This window comes from Rissa tridactyla, chromosome 6 (genome assembly GCF_028500815.1).
Source record: "Rissa tridactyla isolate bRisTri1 chromosome 6, bRisTri1.patW.cur.20221130, whole genome shotgun sequence".
Lineage (NCBI taxonomy): Eukaryota > Metazoa > Chordata > Aves > Charadriiformes > Laridae > Rissa > Rissa tridactyla.
The window spans coordinates 9,959,512-9,979,698 of record NC_071471.1 but is presented as its reverse complement, the minus strand read 5'-3'; the positions used below and the strand labels follow the sequence as shown (position 1 = coordinate 9,979,698).

General features: G+C 41.7%; 2 protein-coding genes across 8 annotated transcripts in view; one reads left to right on the top strand and one right to left on the bottom strand.

The window, feature by feature from the left end:
* Positions 1–539: 539 nt before the first annotated feature.
* Positions 540–3,817, bottom strand: SSR3 (signal sequence receptor subunit 3). The gene is made up of 5 exons (XM_054204441.1): positions 3,601–3,817; positions 2,840–2,966; positions 2,330–2,428; positions 1,778–1,909; positions 540–1,091 (listed from the first exon to the last, which is right to left on the bottom strand). Exons 1-5 carry the CDS (start codon positions 3,737–3,739, stop codon positions 1,025–1,027), a joined length of 564 nt encoding a protein of 187 aa, XP_054060416.1. The 5' UTR covers positions 3,740–3,817; the 3' UTR covers positions 540–1,024.
* Positions 3,818–4,918: 1,101 nt separating this feature from the next.
* The window catches only part of TIPARP (TCDD inducible poly(ADP-ribose) polymerase), a 40,804-nt gene continuing 25,535 nt past the window's right edge, over positions 4,919–20,187 (top strand). For 4 of the 7 annotated variants that reach the window (XM_054205113.1, XM_054205114.1, XM_054205115.1 and 1 more), the window contains exon 1: positions 19,447–19,837. The gene's annotated coding sequence lies outside the window, so the exon portion shown is untranslated. Of the gene's footprint in view, positions 5,052–18,589; positions 19,081–19,445; positions 19,838–20,187 lie in introns of those variants that run through there. The other 3 variants (XM_054205119.1, XM_054205118.1, XM_054205117.1) reach the window with 3 other exon arrangements.

Here is a 20,187-nt window from a genome sequence, read left to right as displayed (position 1 = left end):
ACAAATCTTATTGAAGTAGAGATTAGCAAAGTAATTGTTACATTAAGCTTTCTCTTTCTTCCCCATTTAGGATTCCAAGTCTGTAATGGCAATATCTGTAACTTCTACAATTTAAGTCCATTAATAGTAGTAGAGTTTAGCATTTAATATAACACTTGCTTTACTGATAGCATGAAAAAAAGGAAAAGGATTGTCTGATAAACCCATTATAATAAGTTAGCTAAAGCATTTTCGCTAAGCTGTGCAAGGAAAACTGGCAGGTGTTTTTTTTTTTTATTTATAACTTTAGAGATGAATGAAAAAAAACAAAAACCCCAGTACATTCAAACCACTTCAAAAGCATTTTTCTAGGAGGTGTAGTTTTGTCCTGACTCCAAGTTACTGAAAAGTGAGTATTTTTAATGAAAACAATACATATGGTGACTTGTAGAAGACTCCTCTCTTTCTCTAAGCAGAAAGAGTTCACAAACGGACACATGCTGCTTGCCCATGAAAATATCCTTTTTTTTCTTTTAAATGAAGAATGGAAATACAATGAATTAAATGACAAAAAAGCCTCCTTTTTATTACAACTTTTCAAGTTACAATGATAAATGGCGGATTGTCACTTTTTATGATCAGTGAGTTCAGCTCTTAACCCAGTCACCAAACTTACAGGGGAATGCCGTTACAGGTTTTAAGTACGACCATTTGTGCTGCAGCGTAGCAGCCCACTGCGGTGTGCTTGGCTAATAGTCTGTAGTACCGTCACACCTATGCAGTGCTTCAGAAAGCTTGTTTGGTAACTTCTCGCATACCATTTCCTTTCATTGCTAAGTAAAAAAAAAATTAATTCAGTTATTGAATAATACCATGTAAAGATATCAAAAGTAAATATAATTCACTCATTTTGGATTCAGACCCTCCCTCCACATTCCCTCAAGCAGTCAGACTATAAAAAAAAAAAGGGATTCCCATTCCACCCTTAAACTTTTGTATGGCAGTTGAACCCTCTCACAGAAATAAATTGGTGTGGGTTTTTTGTCTACTTGGATCCTGTGGAGAGCAGGGCAATCAGTCCAGATGAAGCACTTATAGAAAGAATATAGTTGCTGTAGGGAAAAGGTTAAGGACATATACTTGTGAAGAAACCACTATTTTTGTACAGAACATTTAGTAGAAGTTTTATGAGAAACAAGGGATTGAAATGGTCTTCCTCTGTAAGAGTTTTAAAATTGCAACACTGTAACCTGAAATACAGCTTCCAATCAAGATTGTTAGCAGGATGTTGAAATGTACTTAACTTCAAAATTAAGACACCCATAAAGTTTAGCCTTTTCTCTTAAAAGTAGTTATAAATACTGTTAAATACTGCAGAGCTTTCATTAACATATGCAGCCCTGATGGGCAGTACTTATTTACTTAACTTTACTTCTGAAGTTACTGAAACTAAACAATCCTGTAAGGTAAGAGAACATGGCAACTCACACTGATAGACGTTCTGTAAGAGTATGAGCTGCCTCCCCATTCCACAATTATAATTGAAATGGCAAAGCCATAAGAGTTTCTGTGTATTGTCCAAGCAATGCCCTCAAAACATCTGCTGTCAGACGTTAAACTTTTACGTAATTGGGAGATTTTGTTTTGTATTCTCTATTTTTATGTTAAAGTCTGAGGTACTACAATGAACTGCACATACCAAAAGAATAACCTCACAACCCACATGACAAATATAGCTACTAATGGCAACAAGTAGGAAGAGGACTCTGGTTGTTTCAAGCGTAGTAATAAAGGATACACAGTGGGGTTGAAGTTCTTCAGCACAAAAAATGAAGCAATGATGACCAAGACCAGAAAGAGAGTGTTGTTGTAGAAGATGGAGAAAGTCGTTGCTTCATAGTCTGCCACTTCATTTTTCTTCCACAGAATTCTAGGGCGAAGTAGAGACATTATTTCAAACATATCTAAATAAATGCCCATCCTGGCACACCCACCATTGTGAAGTGACTGACAGGCAGAGGTGTAGTAAACCACATACTGCTGCTCATGTTTTAGCCAGTTTCTAAAAGACAGAACACAGCAAGAACTACCAGTCAACTCACTAGTTAAAGACAAATCCCCACATATATTATGCACTCGTACCCTTGAGTGACTTATGTTTGTTTTCCTACCAGGCACATCAAACCTAACGCTTTATAAATGACACTTTTTGTGAGCTTGTATCTGTTAGATGCACATACAGAAAACAAAAAGTGTCCAAGCAACAGTCCCTAATACCCTACCTAGTGCATTAAAGATACCAGGCAGTATTACAAAAAAAGAAGAGAAAGAAAAGAACAAAGAGAATTACCTTTCATCCTTCTCCTTACGAGACATCTTCCTATTGTCTGCCTCAGACAGCTTACGAGTAACTTCTTTGGAAACAGCATCTTCTCTTTTCTGTGCTACTCTGTAAGAAACACCATTGAAGTTGAAAAATGAAAACAAAAACCCCTGGGGTTATAGGAAGTTGTGTTTATAGCGAAGAATAAAACTCATCCAAGACACTGAACAGTTTTGAAAAGTTGAAGGGACAACAAGTAATAATCAAATTACTAAAAGTATTAGTCAAATATAGTTTGTGGCAACACCCACCGAGAATGAAGGTAGTTTTGCTATTTCATCATACTCTTAGCTGATTAGTCTATTCCATAATTACAAGTGAGATGACAGAAAACAATTAGGAGATACTTCCATGTAAAATGGTTTTGAGAGTAACATTTCAGACATTCTTATTCATTAAAAAAAAAAAGTTGTAAACATTGGGGTTATTTTTAATTATTAAATAACAAATTCTACTTCAAATAGCCACCAAACTTACTTGTGTTTGAGAACAAACTTGACATTCTTATATGCAAAAGCTACTAGATAGGTACTGATGAGGGTCATTACACTATACAGGACTGCAGACTGAACAAGATCCATATGCCATATCCTCCAGTAAAGCCCTTAAAAGGAAAAAAAAAAAAAAAAAAAAGACATTTTGAGTGGTTTCTTTCTCCAAGAAAAACACCCCTACAGGAGTCCCTCACAGCTTACGAGCTCAGTAATTCAGGACTGGCTCTACAGACCAAGCATAGCTTCTGCAAAATCATTGGGGAGTTTCTAAACTGCATTAAAAAATACTTTCGAACACAAAAATCTGCTTTGCTTTTGGCTGAAAGGAGCCTTATGAGACCATGCCAAACGTGGCTGAGCAGCAGCCCAGCGCAGCAGCCTGCCAGCTTCACCCAGCGCTGATGCTGACACGTCAGTGCTCCACCTCGTCCATCTTTACGAACCACAGACCGACCACCCCGCCCGCTGCTCCAAGCGGGACCAGCTTTGAAGCCGGGTCTCACCCAGCACGGACATAGCTAAGATAATCTCGCCTGGGGACCCCTCAAAGCCGGCCAGGCCGGGGCCAAGGCGAGCCCCGGCAGCCCGGGGACCCCCACCAGCACCCAGCAGCGGGCCAGGAGCCCGAGGCGGGCTGTGCGGAGCCCCTTGGCTCCCTCAGGGCCTGCCGTCCCCCCTCAGGGCCTGACGCCCCGCCTCCAGGGTCCCTCGCTGCCCCCCCCGGAACCCCCCGCCGCCGCTCACAGATGGGGATGGCAGAGACAATGAAGGCGTTTCCGAAGAAGAGCGCGGAGGACTTGGCAGAGAGGTTGCGGCTGAAGTCCTGCAAGAGCAGGTCCTCCTCCGACTGCTGTCGCCCGCCGGGGCCGCCCTTGGGAGCCATGGCGGGACGCGGGCCCTGGCACCGTCAGCGCTCCACGACTGCTTCCGGGTCGGACCCCGCCAGCGGGGCGGGGGCGGGCCCGTCCCACAGCACTTCCAGGGGGCGGGAAGGTGCCGCCTCCCCTGGTCGTTGTGGCCGTTACAACCGTCATGGCCGTCCCCCCCCCCCCCGCCTGTCCGCTGCGGTCGCCTCGGTGCGGGGCCTGCCCGCTCCCCTCCCCTCCCCGCCCCGCCCCGCCCCGGGCTGCCGGAGGAGGCCGGGCGGCGGCGCGGCCCGGCACCCGGGAGGCCGCAGCCCGCGGGCCCCGGTAGCTGAGGCAAGTGAGTACTCGGGGGGCGGCGGAGGCCGCGGTCCCGCCGGGTCTGCCGGTAACGGCCTGATTTGGGGAAGCAGCGAAGCACCGCAGGGAACCGGTGCTTCTACTTTTGTATTTTTCTTATCTGGAAAAAAAACCCCAAAACTAAACGCCAGCCCCCATAGAATTGGTACGATTGCTGGCATGTTGTTCTTTTTTTTTTTGACACGTTCAAATCTAGTTATGCTTCTGAAAAGCATTTATTTATTGTTTTAACTTTTGGAAGTGCTCCCTGATGGTCTCTCCCACACACACCAGCTTGGGGAGCCACGGGCAGTGGTCCACACAGCTTTTGTTAATGGCCCACCGCAGTTTGTGATAATAGCACAGGGGAGCCCGCAGAAATTTTGGGAATTGAGAGTTGTGTCTTGCTTGAGAGTGTGGAGGGCTCGCCTGCGTAATACAGCTTTAGGGAGATTGTACCGATGGCCTGAGGTGACACTAGCACTCCTTGTCTCTTGGGACAGCGTTTTTTCCTTAATATTTCTAACATATTTGAGGAACCTTCATTTAAAATTTAATTAAAGTCATTCTTCCCACTTATTTCCCCCCTGTTTACTAATATTCTTTGCTTGCAAGAAAAGATATGAGGTACATGCAAAGAGGAAATGCTAGCTGGAAATGAAGTTAAATTTATATGATCAAAAGTGATAATTTGTTATAGAGTTTTACGAAAAGTTTCAGTGCAGTAAGACTCTGCTGTTTGACCTTGTAATAAATTTACATGACCAAACTGAGTGGATTTTCATGATACAGTGTGTATTGAACATAGCGTGGTAGCAGAATGATATCGCTCATATGTTATCTACAGGCAACTATGGGAGTTACGCTTCTGCTAGCGAGACCTTCCTTCTTGGCTTGGAAATACGCCTACAGCAGGGATTCCCAAGCTGGGTTAGCTGACACATCAGCTGATCTGATGGAGCGCAGGAGCTCTGAGTACCAGCAGAAGCACCTGTGAGTACTGATCGATGGCAGCTGGGGAGCCAGCCTTACCCCTCATCCATCCCATGCTCCTCATCGCGTGGGCAGTGGTACCTGCCCGCGGTCAGGAGTGATGCTACAAGTCACACACCAGTGATAGATGTTCCACCTAAAGATGCACGTCTGTATTTCACTGGACTTGCAAACATGTCTGAATTCCACTGATTTATTTCTTTTTGATGAGTATCTGTTACATGAAACACATGGGTGCTTCTTCTTTCTGATGTCTCTATTCCTTATGCCCTGCATCTCTGGGTTACATCAATCTGTTCTGAAATGGCTTCAGCTGTTTCTGGCTTCCACTGTTGGGAAATGCTGCTCGCCCACTATATGGCATTCTGAACTGGGGATGGTACTCACCCAGGAGCGGAGATAGTGTTGGTTTCTTTGTAAAACGTGTTAAAAATAGGTGTGAAGTAGGTAACGTCACTGTTTGATCAATGTTACCAATCGTAAGAATTTTCCTATTAAAGAATATTGTTAGAATTGTATAAAGTAGTTGGAAGTCATGAGAAAGATTAAGTTGAAGTTTGTTTGAAAATTCAGATGTAGTCATTGACTCTGTTTTTGCACAGACTTCTTCCTTGAGCTCATCTGGGTAAACTTGTTTTGTTTTGTGGTGGAATGTAATTAAACCTAACTTTTTGTTCTTGGTTTGGGTTTACGTGAGAAGGATGCTGTAATTTTGGAACAAAATCTTCCTGCTGACTATCTGTCTCTCCATTAGGATGAAGTATGACGTTGTTTTAGGCAGTGAAATGATGAAAGACTTCCTTGAAAAAACAAATGAGCGCTTTGCTTTTTTAAAAATCCTGGCACTGGCAAACTGTAGCTTTAAGCAGAACATTGCATACAACGCAGCTGTCACTGAAGCTTCATACTTACTTTAAGTATGTCATAGTTGCTTCCCCAAAAGTAAATTGGGCCACTGATTTCTGTCAGAACAATTCAAGTTTTTGTTTAAGTGCCTAAGTTTGCATTGTGCTGACTGCATCTTGTCTGAATCCTCATTCAGAAGCTGTTGGGAACATCAGGCATCAAAATCAGAGGAACAGTGGCTCCGTGACACAAAAGCAAAAGTTCTCCTGGTAATGGAAATATTAATGCTGTTATTTTGTAACTTATGAAGTGTGTTTCTTACCAAATTTCTTCCTAAAACACAGAAGCAGCAGTAAATATTCTTGAAATACAAGGATTATCTTTACTGCTCTCTCTTTTTCTCTAAATCTGTAAGCTGGACCAATCTTAAAATTTTAAATGAGGGCAGTGGCATTTTCCTAGCAGGATTTTTTTGGTCTGTTTTATTGTTGCCACTTATCTGGCTGAAGTGGAGACTCCAAAACACACGTGTGTTGGATTGAAAAATAGAATCTCCAAAGCAGGTGATTAACAGTAAATAAGTCTGCTCTTCAGCAAAGTTTTGTCATCTTCTGTGATAATAATAGGAATCTTAATGTCCCAACGTCTAAGAATGGTTGTCATTAATATGACTATCTTACAAAAAACCGAACCAAAGCAAAATCCTAATAAGTCCATAATTTATTACTAGGGGTTTTTCAGTTGGTTAATTTGTGCCGTCTCTTCCTTTAGGTGTTGAAATCCTGAAAGAATCTGTAATGTGCAGAAGGGGAAATTCTTGTAAGTCGGCACAGATAGGGAGCGACCTCAGGTGGGTCAAGAACAGAACCAGAAAGCTGTTGTGGTGGCTCTTTCTGTCACCGTAACAGCGCCTGGAATAGGTGCCCTAGGTCTGAAGAGCTGTGAGTCATTGTAGCTCCAATGGTGATATGGAGTTGTTCTGGCCAGATAATGGTTCCTTTTGTCCCGTGTGTCTCCAGCAGGTCAGTGCAGGAATACCATGGATGTAACCAATGTCTGGACTGTGTGTGGGGTGGAAGGAGTTGGGCATTCCACAGGTGGATGCCAGAGGTTGTGTAGCTGTACTTATATAGCCAAGAGTTTTGAACACCTTGATCATTACGGGTCATTGGTTAATAACTTTCTGACCATCTCTTTATTTCTGTCTCTCTCCCTCTTTTTATTTATGCATTCCATCAAATGAATATATTACAGAATCTTGTGTAGCAGTTCTTTCAAACGACATTTGCTGTGTTTCTTCATGTTGCATACAGTGACCTTTCTGTCAGATTCTGATTACACTTGCCCAGCTATGCCTACCTAAACTCTTGGGAACACGCAAAGATTGTTTCTGCGAGTAAGACTTCTTAACTGTACTGAAAATTCTGTGTTGCTTTGAGCTACAGTTTTTTCTTGGCATTGTTCTGCTGAAAAGATTACAAGCACTTACAGCTTGATGGTATTTACAGTCCTCCTAACCTAATTCAAAGGCTCTTGATAACTGGTTTTTAGCTTGCAAAACCTGTGGGGGAAAAACTCTCTTGGGATTAATACACTGTGTGTGAATGGACTAAATAGGACTATTTTTGTTGTCATCTAGTGTTAATATTAGGACATTCCAGTATTTCTTATGTCTAAGTGAATTGCTCTGTTGTTAGCTACTGTAGTAGCTGACATCTTGTTTAACAGAGGAATTCTTAAAAACCTTCGGACAGAAACATGTTTTTTTCAGGGTAGCGATCTCTATCGCATTCCAACAGTACCAGTGGTATCAAAAAGAAATACTAACTGGCAAGAATCTTCTCCGAGTCCCACAGAAAATAACATTTGTGATTAAAATACATGTCACCCCAGTGGCGATTATAGCTGATTTCTGTGTTCTTGTACAATTCATGTTCATAGAAGTAATGTAGAACATTGTGTGCTGTGTGGAATTACAGTGTACACCCTTCATATCTCTATAACAAAACAAATGTTCTCAATGTGGACTTTGATACAACCTCTCTGTTCTTTGCTTTTGTAACACTCGTTTGTCAGAGTAAATCTTCAGAGATACATTTGAGATACCTGATATTTTAAAATTGTTTATTTCAGCCGGTTATAGAATGTAAGACAGCAATGAGTCCAGCTGTCTTTCGGAAAAGGAGAGTCTCATTTCTTTGATGTTGTCTCCAGATGCTTGTGCATGTTTTTCTCAATAGTACCAGCGGTGTCTGTTCTGTTATACTTGGGTGTGTGTGTGTTTTCCTCTTTTTAAGTTAGTCTGAAAAGGATTTTGTGCCTTTGGCCTTGTGTCAGTGATTACCCTGGATTTGATGTTTTACTGTGGAGTTGAAGCCTCTGTGCAGTCTCGTGTCTTTTTCAGTTCATTATCTATATGCTAGTGCTATATGGATTTTAGTTTAACTCATACCACAGCCAGACTCGTATGAAAATACCATTTTATATTCCATATGCAACTATATTGTGAATCTACATCTAAAGCTAAAGCATAAACTTGGCTGACCTTGCAGCCATTAATTTTGCTGCCTACTTACCAACCATTCTGGTTTTGTTTGCTTCTCTAACAGGGTTTTTGTTCAGCACAGAAGCAGTATCTATTATTTGCTTTAGTAACTTTCACTGCCAAGTCCTCTGGGGGTGATCACTTCCTTTTGCCCTTATGTAATTGTTCTAGCTGAACCATTTCACATATCTGGAAGACTTCTCTTTACTCTGTTGGTTTTAACTTAAGTAATTCACTGAAAAAAAATCGAGAACGCTTCCTAGTAGTGTAGATACAGTCTAAAAAGTTTGTGACTACAACTTAATCTTGCAGCTGTCTATTGCAATTCTCAGGGAAAATTGTGTATTCTCCTCATTCTAGTTAGAAGAAGTCTGGACAGATTTCTTTCCGTGTTTCCTCTTATGTGGAGGAAACCCCCCTCTCCTTCCCAACACTTGTTAGTTGAGAAATAAATTCCATAGTTTTGAAAACTGCTGGGTTTTCACATTCACATCTAAATCTAAATTCAAACTAACTTTCTCAATGGCATTCGTTCCAGAGTCAGTGGATTAAAACTATGTCCAAGATTTAAATTAGAGCAGAGCAAAAACTTCACTGTAGTTAAGACTGAAAACCCCCTCTTTGTTCAAAATTGAACTCTTCTAATATTCTGAAATCCCCGTGTTTACTTGGATGTTTTCAAATTTATCATGCAGTAAGGGATTAGTGTTCTGAGTTTTGGATCAACTGAATGGGGATTGTTGAAATACAAAAGAAAAACCTTCTTTGAATAAACATGCATGACGCTCATAAACTGAGCAGCTTCTGCTATCTTTGTGTGAAATAGGTGGGTGAGAAGCTTTTAAATTCTGTGTGCTCTGCTTTTTTTGAAGCATTCTGTGATGTCTGAGGTTTAAAATTGGAGACATAATCTGGCTGTATCATTTTTCAGCCAAATCAGTTCCTGGAGCTGTTTTAGAATGTAGCCCCCAAAAGAGCACAGCTGGAGGGGCAGTCTGGGGGCTGGTAAGGAATGGCACTGTCTTGAACCAGTGTTGTTTCCAGACACAGTTTTGAGAGGGTAGCTTTCTTAGTAGGTGTGTGAATTTGGGAAGAATCTGTGACTCTCTAAGGGGAGGAGAATGTCTGAGTTACTCTTCTCTGTGTTAGGAAAAGGGAAGATAATTGCAATAATCACTGAGGTGAACAAAGTAGAGTGCATTATCCAGTGCTGTTGCTTCATGAGCTGTTCTCTTTTACCTGCTGAGAACACTGCAGTGAAATAAAGGATTGCTATGCTCACCTTTAATTTCTAAAAGCTGAAATTGCTGGATTTCTGTGACACTTGCTGTGTCTGAAGGGAGCTCAGTGTAGCATATGTGACCCATTTTTGGTGTCTTGAAATGGTCTCATCTGCTCCAGTTTCCTCCTTTAGCATTTTCAGAGTTTTGGTTGGTAGGTTCTCTGCATGTAGATGAAATGAATGAAATAATGTCTATTAATAGATTTTCAGGGGGCTGGCTTGCTCAGCATTTATCCCAGATAGAGCGTGAACTGACCACACGTTTGAAAAGCAATATCAAATGCAATATTTGGAAAATAACTAAACTGTACAGGTAAGAGTGAACCTAATATTCAAGATTCGGGGCATCTGTTTCTCAAACATCAGGGTCTGGATCCAGCGAGCTGTCATCCGAGGATGGCAGTCAGGCCATTTGTTTTGTGGAGGCCACTGGGGAGCTCTTAACTTTCACTCGCTCAGGAGGACTCTTCTAGACATGCAGCTCTGAGTGTGCCACCTAACATGGAGGCGCTGTAAGTTTTCTTACAGGTCATACTGGCCTTCTATGTTGTGGTGGAGAAATACAGGGTAGAGTAAGCCTGGGAGCTGTGTCATTAATGCTTCAGCACGAGGGCTGCGCTAGTGGGGGCTGAGGAAGTTGAATGAATGAGCCTTTGATATAAGCAGACCTACCACATTGTGTTTTGTGTCTGTGAAAACAATTGGTAGGCAGGAGGATGGCAGAATGAGGTAAGGGTGTGACTTGAGGCAGTGAAGCACTGGTGTAGGGCCCAGGTTTGTTGCTGTCTACATAGCAAAGTCTGGAACTATTCATTTAGTTGCTGCTGTGATTATTTATTCAGGCACAAAGGGTGCCAGGCAATCAGAAACAATCGTTTAAATGTGGGATAGTCAGCTTGTGTCTCTTTAACAGCAAGCAGATTATGAATGGTTCACATGTAGTCCCCACACTGGGGATATATCAGGTGATCTGCAGCGGGATTATGCTAGTCCAGTTCAGCAGTCTGAATCCCTGTTAGGGGGAGGAAGTCAGCCAGATGGGATTTCTGAGTCTGAAATGTGTCATCCTGGCACCCACCCACCCGCTACTGCTCATTTAGCAGCGTAGGAGGAGCTCATGGTGGTTGGTGTTACTTTCCACCTGTGAGTTATCTCTAGGGTTTCCCATTCCTGCACCCTTGAGTTCAACAAATGTCTTCTGGATCTTAGCCATAGGAAAATGTTAGCCTATAATGTGTAGTCAGAAGAGTTGCCCATCCATGTGCTGATGACTCCTAAAATGCTAATATCTAAAGTAAGAAGGGTGAACTAGAAACCAGATACTGAAGTATCATGTGAAGAATGTTTGGGTGAGTGAATAAAATGGTCTATTTGTGACTACTTCATCCTCTGAATATTTATTTGTAATCATATGTAACACAGACTAGCCTTGCACATTGCAAACATTTGAGCTCATCATGGTAATACCCATTTCACTGTAATGTTTTGTGCAGAGTGAAGTACATAGGAATTATATCCAGACAGCTTTAGAACTTTAGGTAGTGATTGAGGTATACTGAATAAAAAGTCTGGAGATACGAGGAAATCCGATTAATACTAATACTGAGGATTCTATAAGAGTCAGGCTGGCTGTAGCAGTCCATTGCTTCCTAGCTGGGACAGCGATCTCACCCAGCGTGGCCTTCAGAGGTTATCTGTCTGTCGCAGGGAAGCAGGTCCAGGTATGTGTAGGTGCGCTTTGCAGCAGCAACATTGAATCCAGCGAGTCTAGTATGGAGCGAGACCTAATGAGAAGGACAAGAGCCAGGATAACTACGGACAGCCACTCAGGTATCTGCGGTGGTCTAGTTCTTCTCCAGGTTGGACCTACTGAGTTTAATGTAAAGGCAGTGTTATGGGAAAGCTATTCAAAACTTCTGCAGCACAGCTGTAGAACTCTCGTAGCAGCAGTGTAGCCACACACCTGCGGTGATCTTGCGCATAGTGCAGACTTGAGCTAGCTCTGGATAGAATTGATTCAGGTTCATTTATTTCATGCCGTATTGGTATAGGTTGGAGATAAATCCATCCACGGAAAACAGAATTAGCTTTGTGCTTTCTAGCTAGCCAGTCGTGGCTACACTCAACCTGGACCTGTGTGTTAGAGGAAATTCTTCCAAGTGATGTTTTTTTTCCTAATTTAAAAAACCCTAGGAAATTTAAAAGCAAAAAAATCTTCATGAACAGAATTAATATAGCAAGGCAGTATCCTATATCCTTTTGGAATACTGAATTCAGCAACACACAGATTGCTGAATTCTAGAAATAAAACATTTATAGTGTATTCCCACACAATAATTCTTCCATAAAGAAATAATCTTTCAAAGGCATATACTCATTCTAAAACACAGAGCAGAGCATCTCTCCTACTTATGGTCACTTAAGGCTATTTCAGAGAAAGGTCATCTGCTGAATATAGCAATCATTTTTCTGTTTTCTGCGTGATATTCCCTAACGCTGTGGTTTCATTTATGTGTTCTGCAGACTATCCATCCAGCTGCTCACAATATCCACAGCAGGGAGGCTTTGGGAATCAACACTGAGACAGACTGTATGCCATGCAGTACCAAAGGAAGACATGCAGGATTTCTAAAGCAACGTGTGCGTCTCTTCTAGTTGGTTGAGTACATATGTATTAGGCAAAATGAAGGACTCATCCCATTTCCTTCCAGATGGTTTTGTATCATTAATCAGGGTTAGAACTTTACTGTGTTGCTACAGCTGATCTGGAACCATGCCTAGCTCCTTGGATGTGCATGATATGTTGACAAATAATGTCCATTATTATTGCCATTTTCAGGAGGCACCATTAAGTTTGAGGATTTGAACATTAACAGTATTTCCTCAGCTTCAGATTTTTGTTCTTCATCTCCTGCATCTTTAGAAGAAAAATGTTTTGTTGAATTTGGTGTTAATTTCTTCCGTTAATTTATTTTATTTTTAATTTAAGATGCAAATGCAACTGTATTCCTCCTTGATGTTTGAATCATGCGGAGAAAGGGCAGTCAAATTTATAATACTTCTCCCTTTTGTTTTATAAGACTTGACCTTTTCAAGAGATGTCTACTGAGATCTTCATTCATACCTTTAACTTTTCAAGGGTGTTGCAGTTCTTTGTAGAATCAGTGTTTTATTGCATAACTAAAGCTCTAATGAAGGTTTGCTCTAGTCAGCAGCTCTTAGCTGTTTTGAAATGTAAAATATTATGGTACTGTTACCTTCCAGGTGGCCCTTTATAATTTGTTGGAATTTTTGGTTGAAGATTGGACATTATTTATATGTAGATACTAAACTACCTGTGTGCTAGATAGAAGTAGCAGTTAATTTTAGAACTGTTTAAATTTTAGTTGGTCAACACTGTATTTATTATAAAGGAACATTTCCATTCTGTTTAGTTTAAATAGGAGTCAGTGTAAAGGAGTAAAACCACAGTGTAAAGGAGTAAAACCAAAGCACTGCCATCCACACATCACTACTTACCCTATGGTGGGATCCTTGTGTTACAGAATGATGAGCGTTTTAGAATTAACCTTCAAAAAAATCTCAAAAGTTACATGGTGTAATATGAATCAGTTTGTATTGCTTGTATTAGTTAAGGATGCATCCTAAGTGTTGTCTTGGCCTTAACTAAATCTACATGGCTTATACTGATTTAAGAGACTTCCACAAGAGGGTGCAGCAGTTCAACAAAACCCCATATAAACCAAATGAGCGTGTCCCCATTGTGGGCGTATTTACTATTATTTTAGGTATTAAGTCATGCATCTAAATCAACTTCAAAACTGAATGGATGCTTTAATCAGTTTAATGTCCTATAGCATCTCCCTGGTCTGTAAGAGATACATGAATGGATGCATGATACTTTGTGGGTGAGCAAGTCAGGAAGTTTAATTTTGAGCAAGAGGCACTGTTTCCAGAAGTCCTGATCACACTGATGAAAGGCTGTCTTCAGACTCCAGTCACAGAATGCTATTTAGACTTCTGGGTTTTTTTAGTGAAATACTTTACGTGTTCCTAGTTTGTGCCTGACACCCTGCAAATGCTCGCTACGTGCATTTTAAAAATAAGGTTTTAGGATTTTTTTATTTACTTTTTTAGTTTTGAAGCATCATTAATTTTCCTCTCCAACTGGTACATTTGATAGGACAGCTGCAGAAGAAAACTCCATCTAGAAGACTTCTTGAGAGACTGCTGACTTGAGTATGACTGATACTTTTTTTTTTTCTTCTGTTTCTATTTTGTGATAAAATTACTTGTTTCATAAGGTGGATGGGAACTCTTAGTAAAGCTTCAGCTAAAGTTGTATAATGTTACTGTACTGGTATGCTAAAAGCATTAAAGTGTTCTGCATGTGTAGGGCACAGTTCTAGGTCCGTTCCTCTGAGACTGCAGTTCTTAGAATAGTAAGATATCTCTGCAGAAATGATTAACTCTAACAAATTTTCCCGGAAAAGGGCCCGCTTTTGAATCATGCATTCCCTGTGTGAATACGTGAATCATAAATCGCTTACAGAGATAAGATTATCTGATAGTCAGCAAAATAACTAGAAGTGTGGTGATACGCAGATGTGTAGTATATGATTTTCTTTTCTGAGAAACGTGTTTTGTCAAACCTACAGGTTTTACTAAATGAGAGAAACATAATGGTGTGCTTTAAAAACCTTTAACTACTAGTACAAGATACTAAAAGAAGGTGAATTTGAGACCAAGGAAATTACTATTTTTTGTTACTGCTGGCTGCAATTGTAAAAATTGTGTCTGGATTCAAAAGGTTTCATTTACTAATAATGATGAACTGGAACTACTCTAGTTTTGATACTTTTCTTTCGAGCAGTGTAAAAGAGAAGAATATGGGGTTTTACTAAAAAATCACCACTACACAGTGAATATGTTGTTTAACTATCAAGAAGATTTTTATTTTAAGGACTATAGCCGCCTTCTTCCATTCACACCAGTTCTAGATTATCATGTGTAAGCAGATAAGGGTTTATTTTTTTTACTTGCTTGTAGTTAGTACCAGAAGAATAATTTGTGTTTATATTTTTCTTAAAAACACTGTGGTTTTAGGTCATTGCTGTCCTCCAAAGAGCCAAATGCACCTACCAGTCAGATAGGCAGTACTGCTTAATTATCTAAGATTCCTCGCTCTATCTGGTAAGGAATAGTAATTACTATAGTTATTTACTTACCCATCATCTTGCTCTGACTATAGTGGCATTTTCAGAAGCAATTCTTCATTCTGACAGTGTGTGGAAATCAGCCATTTTTAAAAACATAGACACACAACACAGAGGCCCCCCTCTGTGCCCCCCAGCAAAGTAGACTCCCAGCTTCTTTCCCAGGCTCCAGCATGGAGCATTTTCCTCCTCCTGACCTAAGTTATGCGTGCCAGCCTCACCAAAGTTGAGTCAATGTTGATCATTTCCAGTGGAGGGAGATTTTAATACAAAATTTCATCTCAGCATGTTTGGATCTTGACATTTCTGCCCTCCAAATTTTCAGACCAAAGCGAGATGTGGCCCACTAGGTGTCACTCCAGAAAAGGCTACCCGAATACAGGTGTTGACTAAACCTTTGCTGCCCTCCTCTCTCTTCATTAGTGAAACTGGCTTGAATTATTTCACCTTCATATAAACACAGCAAGCACTTTTTTCACTTCTAAAAAAAAATCAACCCCCCAAAAAATTACCAGTCTTAGTAGTAAGAGGGAGGATAGAAATAAGCACAGAGAATAAAATTTATAAATAGTTTATTTATGCAACTTGTAAGGGAGAAAAAAGAAATCTATATATAATAGGTTGAAATATCCTATTATGGAAAAAGGACGATTAAAAAAGTCTAATAGGTACAGAAGAGTTAGTACATCTTGATAACAGGGTGAACTGATCAGAGGTTCTCTTTTTCCATCTGTTAACTTTTTAAAAAAATGTCTGCATCATTTGACATTTCTTTTCCCTTGATACTTACCTAACTGACTTGATGGCAGAACAAGGCTTGAAACGTTATTTGAAAGTGATTAGCATTTGTCATCGAGCATTGGTGTGGAAAAGAACCATCTCTTTAGTAAATTTTAAAGCCTTACAGTAAAAATTAGCTACATAAATGAATTCCCAAGTTTCATATTGATTTCTGTAATAAACGTACATCTTTTGTTCAGTGCTGTAAAACATTAATAGATTGATTGACACTGCTAAATCAAAGTCAGAAGTTCAGCATTTTTACTAAAATAAAGGCAGTATAACTGTGTAGTCTGTTTTGAACTGCAAACAATGATTCAGTAGCTTAAGAATAACAACTTTCATTCCTTTTTTTTATTTTTGGCATTCATGTCTGCTGCTACATAGCAAAGATCGTATGTTCTCTTTGACTTTGAAGTGCTACGTGGTTGATCCGATGTGTCAAGTGCTGTTGTGTGAGTCAAGGGACCTGTGTCCTCTCCCAGTCACCACGGACTTGTTGCTTAGCCTTGGACAGGTCTCATTTTGTGTTTTTGCTTAATTGTTATAGCAGACAATTAAGAAAATATTAATATAATTATATTACATAAGAATGATAATATTAAGTAAAAAAGCCTGGAACTGTATATTTCAGTATTTTATGTAGTAATAATATGTACTGATTTCTTTACTTGTACGTAGTGGAAGATCCAGAGCTAAAAAGCAATTTTAAAAAAATGTAAAATGTTATGTAGTAATTGATCAAATTGGAGAAACGATAGAGAAGTTTTTGAAGGAAACTCTTGTATTACTGAAGTCAGGTTCATTCTTTTGATTTGCTGTGTAAAGCGAGGTAGATTATTTTAGATATACAGAGTATAAGCACTTTGGGAACAGTAGCACTTAGACTCCTCACAGGAGGAATTTTTGATGCCTTGTAATCAACAAAGACCACCTAAGAACAGTGTTACATGTAATCTCCAGATAAGTTAACTTCCCACCAATACAACGTTCTGTAAGCATGAGTTTTAATCATGCAACTTCTGTGTTGAGTAGCAAGAACTTGGAATGATAGCAGTGGTTTTGTGATTATCATACTGTCAATTAAATGAATTATCATACTATCAATGAAAAGTAATCTTGCGGTACTGATGGTTAGCACGATGACCTTGAAGCATTTTTTTCTGGAAAGGCCGCCTTATTTTCTGGAAAGGCCACCTTAGATACTATGGAAAGGTATGTGCTTGCGTAACACCACATAACGTCCTGCCATTTCTTGTCAGTTGTTTCAATGTTCACCTGCTCCATAATTGAGAAAGTGAAAATGTAAACATGTTAAAAGTTATGGACAGTTGGCTGAAGTAGATAGTGCAGTTTAGAAAGTTATCCTGAAGGCAGGGAAGTATTTTTAGCCTCATTAACTTCTTTTCCTGGATACAAAGAAGCAGGAGAAGAGGGTTTTGAAAGATGTTGGTCTATATACTGCATTGGTTTTGCTCCCAAAAATGTCAACCCACAACACCCTCAAAACTGCATCTGCAAGGATTCTTAATCTTTAATGAGAGGGTTCCCCCCATCCACTGCTACCCACCACCATAGAGGTAGAAAAGGAGGTCTTGTTTCTGTCACTAGAAAAAAAATGTGTTGGAGCCTGAGAACTTTTTTTTTTTAGCATGAACATTTAAGTCGAAGACGTTTCCTTTCTTTCATCAGCAAGTAAGTGAAGTGTGCGTACTGATTATTCCATTATTTGCAAGTCAGAATTGTAAATTACTGCATTCACTCTGATGCAGTTTACCATCTGAAAGAAATAATTAAAGCTTTCTTTCTCTTGCCTAAGATTTAAACGTGTATTTAAAAATGAGATCATACTTTCATGGTGGTCATAGTTTCTTTATATATTTGTGTGGGGTAGCCTCAGAAATGGGTGTATGATCTGCTGGTGTGCCGTGATGTATTTCCTTTAATTATACAGTTGTTTTGAGAAAGATGGTTATTCCAGGCCTCCGTCTTTCCTCAGTTACGTCCTTACAGTCCCACTGCAGTGGGAGTTGTGCGTACCTTGGTGTGTCGTTCAGCCATATGTGCTACTTATTTATATCTCATGCATGAAATAAGCAATTCCAAACAGATAATTTCTGTTCTGGTAATAGAAGATAAATGCAAGCGTGTATACCAGTTGTTTCTCAGTAATTGAGGATATGACACATTGCCAGTCACCGCGCTTGGTAAAACTCTTGTTTGGTTGAGTCCAGACAGTGTAAGGCTGTGCCTGTCTGATGTTTCAGACACTCAAGAGTTCAATTAATTTACAGATGATAATTTGTTTTCAGCTCCTGTAGATATGGATGCCTTCTTTACTCAGCCTCTATTGTGTCATTCTGTAAGAAGTCAGCTCCAACTGTACAAAGCTCAGTTTTGGTAATATTTTTGCAGAAATGGCATGTTCTCCCTGCATTATAAACGCAGCTGTGCAGCATTTTCAAAACACACTGCAAAGCTCGTGCCATCTTGAAAAGACAGTTTCTTTCCAGATGCCTGTATTTTCTGTATACATAATTTCATAAAATCACTGAGCATAAAGAATGAAAGACTGGCTTTATTTAAAAAGAAAACAATAACACAAATAATACAATGGGTCTTCCATCAGCATAAAATTTAGCTTCTGAAGTTATTTATCTCTTTGTAAGTTATTTTATCTGGACAAGTTAGCGATGCGGATGCACTTAATTTTGGTGGTGTGGGGTCAGTGTGAGTTGACGTGTCCTGTGGCAGTGGGGTGCAGCAGTCCGGCCGTGCGGCTCGCCGGGGACGTGTCCCTAGCTGTCACACACACAGCCTGCAGCCAGGAGGGGACATCGTCCCCGGCTGTCACACACACAGCCTGCAGCCAGGAGGGGACAGCACGCTCGTGGCTTTTGGGCAGCAGAAAGTTCACTATGCTCTTAACGAAGTCCAGCGACAGAACACGCCGTGTGAATAAGTAGTAACTTAGTGTAATTCATTGTATTTGCTGCACTTTGTGCGTTCTTTTCGCGAGCGCATCCCGGGCAGCAGCGAGCACCGGCCGGATCCTGGCGGCCGGGACGGGGGCCAAACTCATGCCGTGCGGGCGCAGAAACTGAGTCACCGTGACTTTGTTCCAGGATGGGCTTCTGGTTCGCTTCTTAGTCATTAGTTAGCGATCTCCGAGGGAGTTACGCCGTGAAACTCAGCGCCGTTTGGAAACTGAGGGTGCTGTCTCTGGCTTTAGTGCGGACCGTCCGTTCTGGTGCCGCCTGAGCCCCGCGGGCCGAGGCGCCAGTGCGTTCCGGGCCTTGTGTGCCGGCACGCTGGGGCTGGGCCGGCCCCGGGGCTTTCTGCCTGAGGGAACCCTCTTCGGTGAGGCATCGGGGCGAAACGAAATGCTTAACGCGTGGTGAATCGAACGCGAAGGGGTTTCTCGTCCCTCTGCTGTTGGGAATGATCGAGTCACGCTTTCAGTTTGCTGCGGTGTCGACACGGCGGCTTTAGAGAGGCGAAAGGCCGCGAGCGGCCGGCAGGGCCGCGGGACGGGACTGGCTCCAGCCCCGCCGCCTTTGTCTGCCGCCGGCGGGGGGCGGCGCGGCGGGGCGGGCCGGTTCCTGGCAGGGGCGGCGGGGAGCCCGGCTCCGCCCCGGGCCGCGCAGCTGCCGCCGGGCGCTCTGAGGAAGTGATATTTAAAACAGCCGGGAGAAGATGTGAGGAGCAGAGGGAGCGGCGGGGCGGGATGGGATGGGCGGCCTGAGGGGCAGCGCTGGGCGGGCAGGGTGGCGGTGAGCCCGGCGGAGCTGCCGCCGCCGCGACGGGGCTCGGCTACGGTCTCCCTCCCTGCGCCCTCCTGCCTTCTCCCTGCCTCTCTCCTGCCTTCCCCTCCCCGCCTGCCTTCCTCTCCCTCCCCGCCGTCTCTTGGTAACCCCGAAGGCAACTCGAGAAACAGCCCGGGACCTGCGACGCCGGCGTTTCTGCATTTTTAAGGTGGAACTACCGGCGTGCCAGCGGGCGGCTGCAGCAGACAATTTTTATTTTTTTTTTCCCTACCAGAAGGCTAATCTTGTTTTGGTGGCGTTCTTAAATTGGGACAAAACGCAGGAATCTCACTGAAGGGAAGCAAAAGCCGGTAGGTTTCAGCAGGGGGGAAGGTTGCCCGGCGGTCTGTGTCGGGGTCTGCTCGCTCCTGTTGTTGTCAGGGTTTGTTGTTTGGGCTGTTGCTTTTATTTTCTAATTTTATTTAAAAAAAAATATTTTAGGACGAGTAGGCTTGTTTTCTTCAGCAAAGGAAAAGGAGGTGTGGTTCGCGTGAGAAGGCTGGTACTTAGGGACCGAAATCTCCCACCGAGAGAGCTTCCTCCGTTGAAATGTGTTGTGCAAATATAGCACTGCTCTTGGTGATTGTTGATGTTGTTTCTAAATAATAGCGGCTGTTTTGGGCTGTTAAAGTGCTGAAATAGAAATGCCAGCGAATTCTGA

What these genes read in the sequence shown, in the direction of transcription:
- SSR3 (XM_054204441.1), bottom strand. Translation starts at nt 3,739, where the DNA reads ATGGCTCCCAAGGGCGGCCCCGGCGGGCGACAGCAGTCGGAGGAGGAC. An exon ending in TGTCTCTGCCATCCCCATCT is followed by an intron (nt 2,967 to 3,600) that starts GTGAGCGGCGGC and finishes TTTCCTTTTAAG; the next exon opens with GGCTTTACTGGAGGATATGG. An exon ending in AAGTTTGTTCTCAAACACAA is followed by an intron (nt 2,429 to 2,839) that starts GTAAGTTTGGTG and finishes TGTTTCTTACAG; the next exon opens with AGTAGCACAGAAAAGAGAAG.